The sequence below is a fragment of the Hyposmocoma kahamanoa genome, unplaced genomic scaffold (genome assembly GCF_003589595.1).
Source record: "Hyposmocoma kahamanoa isolate Upper Pololo Valley unplaced genomic scaffold, ASM358959v1 202, whole genome shotgun sequence".
Taxonomy (NCBI): Eukaryota; Metazoa; Arthropoda; class Insecta; order Lepidoptera; family Cosmopterigidae; genus Hyposmocoma; species Hyposmocoma kahamanoa.
In genome coordinates this window covers 17,509,325-17,522,580 of record NW_020653726.1, presented here as the reverse complement: position 1 = coordinate 17,522,580, position 13,256 = coordinate 17,509,325, and the positions used below count along the sequence as shown (strand labels likewise).

The 13,256-nt window shown below is 35.0% G+C and overlaps 1 protein-coding gene across 1 annotated transcript in view; it reads left to right on the top strand.

The window, feature by feature from the left end:
• Positions 1-2,631: 2,631 nt before the first annotated feature.
• Positions 2,632-13,256, top strand: part of LOC113226934 (spermidine synthase) — a 12,241-nt gene continuing 1,616 nt past the window's right edge. Inside the window, exons 1-2 of the mRNA XM_026459740.1 lie at positions 2,632-2,902; positions 3,935-4,060. Of these exons, the coding sequence (XP_026315525.1) occupies positions 2,699-2,902; positions 3,935-4,060 (330 nt within the window). The 5' untranslated portion in view covers positions 2,632-2,698. The remainder of the gene's footprint in view (positions 2,903-3,934; positions 4,061-13,256) is intronic.

Below are 13,256 nucleotides of genomic sequence, written 5' to 3'. Positions count from 1 at the left end.
GTAACAATTCGAATGAAGCTTTCTAAGTGATGCGTTTTAATATTCCAAAACAGTTTTCAGATATAGTTGATATGAATTGCAATAAAAATAATAAAATTTTGGAATTGTAAAATTTTGATTAATGCAAAATTTTATTACATTTCGTGATTATATTATGAAACTTGATTATTTTTATTGAAATTTTATAGCAATTATCACTCTAAAAATTTTGCGTTCATCAAAATTCCAGGCGTTCTGAATTTACGAAATTTTAGACACGCTTGTTGCAGGTATCTCACTGAAGTAATAACCGTTTTTGTAAGAATAATTTGCATGGTTTACTACATTTGTAAAATTAATGCTTTTTGGCTGCTGCTAATGAAATAACTTAGAAAAAATAACCATAACAATTTTAAGGAAATTTTCGATTTCCTTGACTTAAGGCTGCATTTTGGAAAAGCGGCAAAGCTTCGTAAATAGTTTTTTATTCATGTTTAAATCATGCTACTAATTATTTAGTATAAAAATAGAACAGGTTTGAAGTTAGTTTTCTTCAAAATCATACAAAATTGGCGTTGGAAAATAGAATTTTTGTAGTTACATTTTTACACGAATTATTTTTTAGTTTTAAGTATATTTTTTTCTTATGTTAAGTTTCTTATTTGTTAACTTTTTAAGTTGATGGCGCTGCAGCCAAAACTCAAAAAAAAAAATTATAATTATTATTAACAAACCATTAGGAAACTCAAAACGTAATAATACCTACATAAACTAAAACTTAATTGGTGAAAAAACTGCATAACAAAAATCCGCCATCTTTTCTTCAACCACAAAATATTATTTCCTTCATTCGAAATTAGAAATTTAGGCATAGTCCTATTTTAATTAAAGTTTCTTTAAAAAAGGTCATGTCTGAAAGAATTTTGGAACACTGTTATTAAAGTATGTCTATTAAATTTATTTATTGAACAATGGTACCAAATTATATTTATGTCTGTGATTGAGATAATAATAAGCGCAGTGTGATTAATTATAATCCTAGTCATTAAGTAAGTAATGGCAAGATGAGACCAATTTTATTTTGTATGCTTTAATAAACTTAATATATTCATATATTATTGTGAAACAAAGTAAATAAAATACTATTATATTTTTGTAAACTACATTTTGTAAGTAAGTAGGTACACATATCATGTCAACAAAGTTGTCTACAATGCATTTAATATTGAAATTTTTACTTGAAGATTGAAGAAATAAAGTTGCAATGTTATTTTTTTACAACATTTATTTAATTAATAATGGCAAATATTATAAAGACGTACATCTCTAGAAGAAAGTAATGCATTCTCTCAGGGAGTTCAACTTATTTTACCAGTCTGACTAATGCAAGATGAGTCTGAAAAACCTCAGCTAATTCAAAAAAGCTTTTCCTTCTTTTTATTTATGGTGGTGCTCTCTTAGAATTTCGCCATTATCGCGTTTTTCGCTTAGAACTTTTATGGGTTTCTGAAGGTTCTGCTATTCAACGAGTATTGTGGGATACTATATGAAAGAGTACAAGCTTGCGTATTAAAAATGTCTTTTGTGAGTACATAATGAAACTTTAAATTAGTAAGACTTTCTTTTAATAAGGATTTAGTGGCCGTGGATGAAAAGTTAACGACTTAATAGCGAAACTGGAATGTCTATATTTTGCAAAAATTTTAACATCTTTCGACTCCGTTTTCATAATTAATCATTAAATCATAATTGAATATCTAAGTTGGGAGATTCAACTTCTCCAATCTCGCTATTTATTTATGTTCCAAATCGTCTTTAGCACATCCGCGTTGTTTTTAATTATATCATTTTATAAACATTTACTTAAGCTGCAGTACAAACATGCTTAACCGTTTCGAATACTTTTTATGAAAATCATAATAGGTAATTGTCATTAGTGTTATAGATCATAAAGTTCAGAGCCACTATTTATAGACACAGATAACAATCACGATAGTGAATTTATTTACGAAAATGACGTAATAAATTCACCAGCAACAGACGAAGACTATTTTTTCGCTTTTGATCCTCTTTTTACGCTGTTGTCCAATTGTTTTAAATCTTGTATCTTGCTTTTAGCAACTCAAATTTGTTTTGATGTATATGCTAAATAAAACTACTAAAGAAAATACTAATAATAATGTACTCTTCAAATTATTTATTTATTTGTTGAGCATTGGCCATAGAGCCATCAGCTAACAAGCAACAAACAATTAAGAAACTCAAAACTTAAACTAAAAATTAATTCGTGAAAAAACTGAAACTACAAAAACCCGCCATTCTCTTCAATTATATTTTTTCAATTTTAACTAATTGAAATTTTTCGGAAAATTATCCATGTAAGTAAAAATACTACTATTCTAAAGTAATGTTGGGTCATGGAAAATCTTAAAATATCCCAAAATAAATTCTGGTTGTTTTTCCAATTTTAACTTTTTTCTGAAAGAATTACCCACTAGTATGTATGTACTACATACTTAGCAAATTGTTCGTTTAGATAAGTGGCCCTTACGTTATGGGCCATATTAGAATTAATTTTGAATTAATTCTTTTTTTTAATACAAAATGGCAATAACGTGGATCCTGTCAATCAGTTGTCATTTGTCCGTCGTCGTGAGTGTGTGTCAGTTTATTTACTCTTCAAATTTTTTCGTAAATAGAAATTAATTTTAATAAAAATATGGATTTACTAAAGAATAATTGGTTCACGGAGTCATGCGAGATGTGGCCGGGTGGTACTTTCTCATTGGAAGTGAAGGAAGTGCTACATTCGGAAAAATCGCAGTACCAAAACATCCACGTTTTCGACACGACAAGTTTTGGAAGAGTTTTAGTACTGGACGGTATTATACAGTGCACACAAAAAGATGAATTCTCTTACCAGGCAAGTTATTTGAATCTTTTTATTTATTACAGCTTCAAATTTGTTTTATTTTAATGTAATCAAAACTTTTTAAGAAAAAAGTTTTCTCAAGAAAAAATCTGTTCCATTCAACCTTGTGACAAATTTTTTTAAAATAATTTTTTAACGGATTTCTACTCCCTGAGTAATTACTCACCAAATTGCAGTTACAGCCATTTCAAATTACTACAATTTGTCAGCATTTAGAAACCTTAAAACACAGTAAAGCACATCTACTCAACTACAAGCCCAGTCAAAACCCTAGTAAGTCAATTTGACCAATTCAAAACATAGTAAGTATTTGAGACTTGCTAGGTTTTAAGGTGGTTAAAGCTTACAGGGTATTTGAATTGGCAAATAGTGCATGGGAGATGTGGCGGTGAGGACCTCAACCTGTTTAACAAAACAATATATACAGAGTGGAAATAGTCAATGAGACGTGAAGGAGAACTGCCTTAAATACTTAAGATAGCTAATTTTAATTAAAGGAAACATTCTTTTATTTTTATTAATTTGAATTACTGTATTCGCAAACTTTTAAAGTGAAATCTAAATCGAATCTATTAAAAATTCCAAAATTTAATTAGTGAAACAAAATTAAATTTCATTCCAAATTTTCTTATGCAATAACCAAACCAATTACCTAAGAAGTGCTTATACCGTGTTTTGATTCTGACTACCACTTAACTTTACTTATGTACATACACATAAATATGCAAATTTAGTAGTAAAATATGTAATATAAGTTGTAATAATTTTTGTGACATCAATATATTTCGTGCCTGGTTCCATACCTAACACTATTACTTTTTGTTAAATTAAAAGGAAAGTTGTTTAAGGGTAGCCTTGTGTTTTTGGCTCTCCTGGAAAATATTGTCTAAAGCACTTACTAGGCTTTGCTCTGGTGCAGCCGCACAATAGATACTTTAAAAATATGTCAATATTACACAAAGTAGCCTGTTATAGTGATCTGATAACATACATTGTATTAAAAATTTGTGTTTTTCATTCTAGGAGATGATATCATTTCTGCCCCTATGCTGTCATAAAAATCCGGAAAAAGTACTTATAGTCGGTGGAGGCGACGGCGGTGTCGCTAGGGAGGTGGCCAAGCACCCTAAAGTCAAACAAATTGTTCAGGTATATATTCTTTTAGGCTATTTAAGTCATATATGCTAGTCTCAAAAAATGAAAACGCTTATTGAGTTAAAAAACTTAGTGGTCAAATGTACAGAAAAAAATAATAGCTACTCATACTAACAAACTGAATACTGCATTGTGTGTACCATTGCGGACGAGAAGATAAAAACGTAAACACATTTGGGATTCAACTTACTGAGCTGAATAGTTTTCCACATAAAGGCAACCCAACGTTGGAAGGGTATGCCTGACATGCCAATATATATAAAAAATTAACGGCTTATGATTGCATACAAGTCTAATTGCTTGTTGACAAAAAATAAAAAAAAGCATGTAGATAAAATTATGATATTCAATGAACATCTAAAAACCTACTCGTACAACAATGCTACTACAATCTCAACACATTTTTTTAAAGATAATTATAATTACCTATATTAAATATATTATTATACTGTTTTTTTTAATGGGACAGTATGGGGAAATCTGAAACCAATTAAATAATTTTTCATACAAAATTAATAACATTTTATTAAATTTGACCAACTTCTGCTGTCCCGATTTTTTTTATCCCTTACTATGAAATCATCCTTATAAGAAGCTGAGTCAATCAGTATTGAAAAAAAATTTGATCAATTTCTTTCGCTTTTAAGGACAACGCACCAAAAAATTCAAGATCACACTTGACCAAAAAATTGACTGTGCCAAAATTGTTTTCATAAAAAGACTTAGTGGTTCCTAAGACAGTTTCCTTGTGTCTTCTATGGTGTCGTACTTCCCCATATTGTCCCACTGCCGTCCACTTAACAAAACGCGACTAAGTGACAAATGGTCAAATATCCGTTTGCAACAGCAAAAGATCGTTCGTCGTTCACGACAGTTAATCGTGTTGTATTAAATGTTTTTGACGTTACGACTACAGACTGTCGTGACGAAAACGCCAGTCGTCAGACGATAAATAAAACGTCACGATAAAAATGTGACGACAGATAATCGCAGCTTCAAACGACTCTGTCGTACAAATGCCAAAGCGGCTGCCGTGAACCGATACATTGTCGTCACGATCTAGCGGGAACAGCTAAACGTAACAGTCGTTTAACGATAAAATAAACGTCCACGACACAGTCACGTCAGATAGTCGTGATATAGGAACAGGCTAGACGCGACAGTCGTCCTACGATAAATAAAACGTTGCGACATAATGGGAACGTGCCCTTACGGATATTTTAAAGAAATCACAATAAGTTGTATATATTTTCTTTCTTAGAATTTTCGTACTTTGAGCCCAACCTGTAAACTAATAAAAAATATTGTTTAATTTCAAAAGCATGGAAAAGTTATCTTTTAATATTTCCTTTCTTAACAATTGTGTATTAAATAGCATAGCCTAAGAGAAAGAATTAAACTAGGTCCTTATTATCAGTTGACCTAAAGTTTCTTGAGCTAATTATTCACTCTGTAGTCCCTCTGTCCTACATTATATCTATTATAGTGTTATAAATAGTTTTGAAACTATTCAGTTTACCGGGAAAGCACAGACCACACCCAGGGGATATGAAAACTGTCGGAGCCAGGAAAGTCCTTCAGTTCCTAGTTGCTGCTGGCCTTGGCTCCGAACTATAATTAGTGGTGATCACAATAGATCAATTATAATGGTCGCAGTGGCCGAATGGAGCCACCCACCCTAATAACAATAATATCTATTCAGTTTCCTAATGACATGGAGTGATTATTTTGTTGTTCTGTAAATATTGGCATTTACTTACTAAGTATTGTTATTTTGTAATAAATATGTTATATAAATAATGTTTATAATAATTAATGAATATGATATTTTTATATTCGTAAATTATTAGGACTATAAAAATATGATATTCATTCACCATCAACTAGGAATATGAGGTACAGAATTTAAACTAGGATATTGATTCATTATAAAATGGAAGAAATTTAGTTCCAATACAGCTCCTTGTAAGAAGTTTATCCAGGGAAGTACTGCCACCTTACCTATTTTTGCCGCTAAGCATTAATGTGAGCGTTTATTGCGTTTACGTTTTGAATTACAGGCACATAGGACTTGTCTACGTGTATCTCAGAGTGACTGGCGCAACGGAAGCGCCCTTCAGATCTTTGCGATTTAAAGCTCTGAGCATTGCAACTTAATAGTTGAAAGTCATTGACTTACAAATAAATGGACGACGGGTCTAATACAAAAACCACGAAAAAAATGTCCCAAGTCAACCTATTCGAAATTTAAATTGTAATGTCATCGCAGTATCGCGCTGTCAGTAGAACAAATGAAGACTGTGGCGCTCTGTATACGATTTTAGCGCCTTACAAGTGCGGACACTTTTTAGCGCGGACCCGACGTCCATATAATTGTAAGTCAATGTTGAAAGTCCATAATTGGAAAGGCGTGTCTTTTACCACGACTTGTACGTCCCGTCATTTGGTATCATAGAAAAAGAAAGGAAAATGCATTGAATTATAGTGACGACCTCGGTTTACACTGTGAGCGCTTGATGTGGAGTTTCCGGGTTCGATTCCCGGTAGCACCAATTTGGGAAATTAACTTTTCTGAATTGGTACTGGTCCGGGTGTTCTGGAAAGTGCCCCAGAATGGATACCGTTACTCTGGTACTCATAGTACAGGGAATTCCCTAGTTTGAGACCAGGCAATGGGTGTGGTTGTCTGGCACATATTATTAATACTTAATAACACACACACTCATAGCCCCGCACTAGGGAAACTCTGTATCGCGGATGCCATGGACACATACATATACAATTACAAATTACACCCTAGAGAAATAAACGTAGGCCATACAAATATTTGTCGCGGCCCGGGAATCGAATCCGAGAACTGCGTGGCAGACCAGCATGGTAACCGTTCGGCCACGGAGGCAGTTATAATAAAAAAATATAAGTTAATGAGTAAGTTTATATGTTCCATATAACTCAGCCCGCAATTGAATGACCACTGATCAATCTTTTTTTATTTATAGTTACAGCGGGATGCCAACAGAGTTACACAACTTCCACACACACAAAAGTATTACAATAATTGTTACGCATTCCAATTTATAGCCATACATTGCATTAGCTAAATTAGATACCTACATGTTAAGTAAGTTCATTTTTTCATTCCAAGGTTTGTTTTCAATTCAATCCATTGATTGAATTTTATAGAAAAATAGCCTTTGCTATTTAGAACAAACTACAAATAAATTTTCCTATTATCATGTGTATAAAAGTATAACATTGCTTCTTAGTATAAATATGAAGTCACGTGGTAATAATGCTACAATGTGGATTTCTTAGAATATTTATCATCATTGTGCAATTGTGCAAACTGTCTTCCTTGTGCACTGTCATCGTTATGATTTGCTCTATCATCAACTTTATACTAATAATTACAATGTGATTTATTGTTGCTAAGAGCGACTACACCTGGCGACTTTTAGCATCGATACAAACGCGGGTTTGTGAAACGCGCAATGGCATAGCGACCTAGCGGTGGTTGCGTTGTTACTATTATATATAGGGTGTAAATTTGAGACGGGGCAGCAAGGCCAGCTACCTTAATCGTTGTAGTTACAGGAAAACGGTTCTAGGAGACTATTCATGAATTTTGATTGGCGTACACAGATTTTGTAAAAAATGGTACAGTCAGTCAAAACCGGAACGCAGTAATGTTCGCATCACAGTTTGGCGGCAGAAATAGGTAAGATGGACGAACTCTTTCACAAGGAGCTCTACTGCTAAAACTCTTACTCCTGACCGTTTTGTTCTCAATGAGTTGATAACGCGTTATGTCCATGCAATAAGAGCGTAAAAGGCGCTTTTCGCTCGGATCGTCATCGTGATCAGACAAAAATTTACCAATATTCATAAATGTATATCCTAATGTAATATCCTTAAATCATAATTTCCCAAATTGGTCCCTACCTGGGCGCTGAAGAGTCCTAGGGCGGTAGAGGCCTCGGAAGCAATTGGGGCCCCCAAAGTTGATGATTTGAAAAAAACCTGAATTATTTATATAAACTACACTACAAATATATTTTTTTTTACTTGTGATTTTTTTTGTTAAGTTAATATAAAAAAATACATGCTACCAATTTTTTTTTGTGGTGGTGGGCATTGAATTTTTTTTATTTTGTCTAAGTGCAGCGAGCCAAAAAATGTGTGGAATTTATGCTTTAAATAAGCATACTTTTCGATTTCCTGTGAATTCTCGTAACGATTTCTTATCTACAAGCCTCTTTCAATAGAGATAAAAGAACTTCCTTATGTGTAGAGTAGTCTAGCCAACAATTATCTATTCTGAGAAAACGATATCAAAGGTCAATACCGACTTGTAAATTAGGTAGATAAATATATGATTTTGTAAATAACTTTAAAGTTTAAATTTAAAATTACTTTATCGTGGTTTCTCTCCAAATACAATAGCATAGGGATAATTGAGCATATAAACAAATTACAGAAGCATATAAAAGACAATAATACATTTTTTTAAATGGAAAATAATAAATGAGTAACCTGTCTTCTAAAGAAATATTCCTTATTGTTTTTTTTACTCTTTACTTATTTAGGGACTTTTATCGTTACTAAACATATCAGCCCTGTTAGAAAAACAATAGCTTAAAAAATACTTAATATAATCCAGACAGATAAATCAAAATACTACCTAACCAAACATGTATACAAAATCTCCGCGGCGCTACATGTTATCTCCGACAAAACAGATTGAAACCACCCAACATTAAATGCACGAAAACCAGCCTGTGCAAATAACCGCGCCCTGATAGACTCCGTCCGAACATACTACATGAGCAAATGATGTACATCCTCAGGAATCCCACACACTTCGTAATTCGGTGAGTTCACCCCCCGCATTAAATACAAAAATTTGTTTAATGGAACGTTTCCGGATCGAAGTCTATGCGCGCTGACAATTTGACCCCTTCTTAACTTAACATGGTCAAACCAAGGGACACGAGGAGGCTCACCACATTCCTTTTTCCTGGGACCTCACATCGAAATATTCCTTCCATCGAGAGTGGAACTTGCTCTTATAATTTGCAACCACTTCAGAGAAGTCCGGCATAATGTCGACCTCAGGCCCCTCTGAAGCAGCTAACTAACTAACTAACCTAACCTAACCGGCCCGCTTCCTCATTCCCTACCAAGCCAATATGTGACGGCACCCATTGCAACCTCATGCCTAGTCGTAACATTATTTATTTGTTGTAAAATTTTATAAGTTAATGAATCACACCGTTTGCCATAAGTGCACCAGCTACATGTTGGATGGCACTTTTACTGTCAGACAAGATTACCACATTTTGACAAATTAACGTCTCCACATACGACAACGCCTCAGATATTGCATATAACTCTGCCGACATTATTGTTACTCTAGACGTAATTTTAAAACCTGCCCTCTTATTATAGTATATAAGTGTGTAGTATATAAGTGGGTCAAAAAAGCTGCCCCTATCTTATCACTGCACTTCGAGCCATCAGTAAATATTTTAAACCAACCCGAATACTTTTCTTGCAATTCTAAAATTACGTCCATACGAAGAATATCACTATTATACGTACGTTTAGCATGAGAAATACACACATCAAAAAAAGTTTGCGATCACTTCGAAAAACTGAAATCTTTTTTGTTACTGTAGATTATATTATGATTTTTTCTTCTTTTTAGATTCTTTATTTAAAAATAAATTAGAACATAAAACAATGACCCCGTTCAATTGTTTTTTCATATAAAAAGGCTTTCAGTCCTAGCTTACGCTCATTCAGAAATCTGATTTAGTCAATTATAAGCGATTCAAGATATTTTTCGCGGAAAGTTGTGATTGAAAAAATGCCCAGAGGATTATCAGAGGTTTTACGAGCTAGAATAGTAACTTTGAGGGAAGAAGGATACACCACGAGAGTAATAGCACGCAGACTTGCTATATCCCAATCCTGTGTCGTGGCTACGTTGCAGAGGTATCACGGAATGTGGAATTTAGCTGACCGACCCCGCAGCGGTCGCCCAACTGTTTTGACAGCTGCCCAAAAGCGCTATATTAGATTGCTGGCAGCCCGTGATCCAACAATCAACGCCACTAAAATAAAAGCAGAAGTCAGGCCGCCTCTGGGCTTGAAGTTAGCACGCAGACCGTTCGCAATTGCTTGCACCAGACTGGATTACGAGCACGGAGTTCTTGGCGAGCTCCGCTCAATTCCCGACAACGTCAACAACGAAGATTGCAGTGGGCTAGACTTCGGCAAAATGAAGGTGAGGACGAAAACATTTGGCAAAACTGTCTCTTCGTTGACGAATCCCGAATCAGCACTCATCCAGATAACCGACGTGTCCGTGTCTGGAGAAGACCAGGCGACCGTGAAAGACAAAGAACTGCCACTGGAACAGTTCAGCAAGGCGGAAAATCGGTGTCCTTTTGGGGTGGCATTATGATTGGAGCTAGAACGCCTTTGATCCCGTATCGGGGCTTCATGACAGCAGACATGTACAAAGCAGTTGCTATTGATGATATCGTCAGACCATTCCGAGTAAACCATGGGCACCAATTTGTACTGGTCGATGATAATGCGCCCGCACATCGAGCTCAACGAGTCAATGCTGCTCTTCAAAAATACGATATCACACGATTAGACTGGCCTGCCAGCTCGCCCGACTTAAACCCAATAGAGCACGCGTGGGATGCTCTTAAACGAGCAGTATGGAACCGTGAGCCACGTCCCCAGACAGTTCCAGAGCTCAGGGAAGCCGCTATTGAAGAATGGGATAGGTTACCCCAGGAAATGCTGGATAACTTGATCCTCAGCATGCCCAGGAGGATCTTCGCATGTATTCGAGCCAGGGGAGGAGTTATTTTATATTGAATTCACACCTTTTAATAATAAATTGTTGTTTAAGTTTAATTAAACAGTCTTTTTCTTTCTATGAAATTTCTATCACTATTACATTATGATTAATGGCTCAATTTTTTAAAATAAATAATAAAAAACAGTTTTATATTTTAATTTCAAACAGGGTATTCCTACTTAAAGAAAGCATACAACATAGATTTTTTCTTGATAAAGTTAAATTTAAAGATTTATAGGAGCTTATGCTATTGATCGCAAACTTTTTTTGATGTGTGTACATTCCAACGTGTAGGGATAGTACATTATCTATCTCAATTTTTGACACCCAGACACTTAATTTAAACATAGACAAAGGACATGAAGAGAACATGTGCTTATCGGTAACTTCCTCGCTTACTACACCCAATAACAGCTTTTTTTTCATATTCCAGTAGCTACGCCGACATTGGGTTTCTAACTCATGAATAACTGTTAAATTATTGCCAAATTAAAGTGTTTTTAAGTAAAACTTATTTGCTAAAAATTGTCTTCAGATATGTAACGGCTGTGTACAAAGTTCGCTCTCCATTACTTGAATAAGAGTTGTTCTACTAAAACCTCCTACCACCCTCGTGGTCTGATTTTGAACTTTTTCCAGCTCATACACGTGCGTTTTAGCACTACTGTCATATAAATAACAAGCACAATCCATTCTACTACGAATTAAAGAAATGTATAAACGATGAAGATGCTTAGAAAATACTAAGAAATCTCTGCGTTTTTCAATCACGTAATTGATATGCTTACCCCACCTTAAGGATCGGTCTAGCCACACCCCTAAATAATTAAATGTCTCCTTCGAACACAAGTCCTGTCCACGTACTTCAAGGCTTACACGTGGAATTCTGCGACCTCTACTAAAAACACAAAATCTTGATTTACTTGCCGAAACATCTAAACCTAGACTATCCAATATATTTAACATTACATCTAAAGACTCCTGCATCATGCTAATACTGCCCCGAAGGCATTTGGAATTGAAATATAAGACAAAGTCATCCGCATACTGGGAGATCAAATATTTTACTATCTCACGACAAACTTGGTAAGTAACCATATTAAATAAAATGGGAGAAAGAGATCTCCTTGGGCTAAGTCTTTGTCAGTCCACCTCGTAATAGGACTCTTACCATCTTCATCTAGTATGATGAGATGTCTCTCGCTCAAGAAAGCCCATAAATATTTACAAATTAAAGACCCAACTTCTAAAGCATCAAGAATACGAACGACTTTCTCGACAGGGACATTATTATACGCACCTTCTATGTCAAGAAATCATGCCACAATAGGCATACTCTTGGCAAATCCAACTTGAGTATAAGAAACTAGACGATTTAGGCGATCCATGCACGACTGCGCTCTCCTAAAGCCTATATTGTCCGGAGACAAGACCTCATTTTTCTCTACAAACCACTCTAGTCGTCTTGCCAACATAGAGTGAAATAGTTTACAAACGCAAGATATTAGTGAAATGGGCCTTAATTTCGAAAGATGGTCCTGGGTACTGCTTGACTTTGGAATGGGAACAACCTGTATATCCCGCCACTGTTTTGGAACAGCACCAGATGTAAAAATAGCATAATATAATCTGAGCAAATACATTTTAGCGATCTTGGGTAGATTGAAGATCAATGAATAAGTGATGCCGTCAAGTCCCAGAGCAGAGTCTTTTTTCTTAAGGCACTTATCCGGAGCTCTCCAAGAGGGAATTCAACTTCGAGAAGGGAGTTAATAGAACTCAATCATCAGGAATCAGGTGTTAGAGAACACAATAACTCTTCTTTCTTCTCCTCCGATGCAATAACTCTACGAGTCAAACCCTTCATCCATCTCATACGATTCGACGTGATAGATGCAAAAGCGGTATGATCTATACTGTGACAGAAATCCTGCCAGCCCTGAGATTTAGCCTTCCGAATAAAGCGTTTCGCCTCTGCGATCGTCTGCTGCAACATTTTAAAATTATCAGGTGTAAGACTTTGCCTGAACAGACTAAGCACAAGTCACCTTTCTGCAACCGCCTTAGATAGCAAAGGAATACCTTATTGTGATTGACTTACAAATAAATGGACGTCGGGTCCGCGCTAAAAAGTGTCCGAACTTATAGGGCGTTAAAATCGTATACAGAGCGTCATTCACGCTTTAGTCTTCGTTTGTTCGACTGACAGCGAAGCAAGCAAAATTAAACAGTACTGCGATGACATTACAATTTAAATTCAACATTTTAGCTTTTTCATATTCCTTTACATGTCACTACGTTTAAATAGGT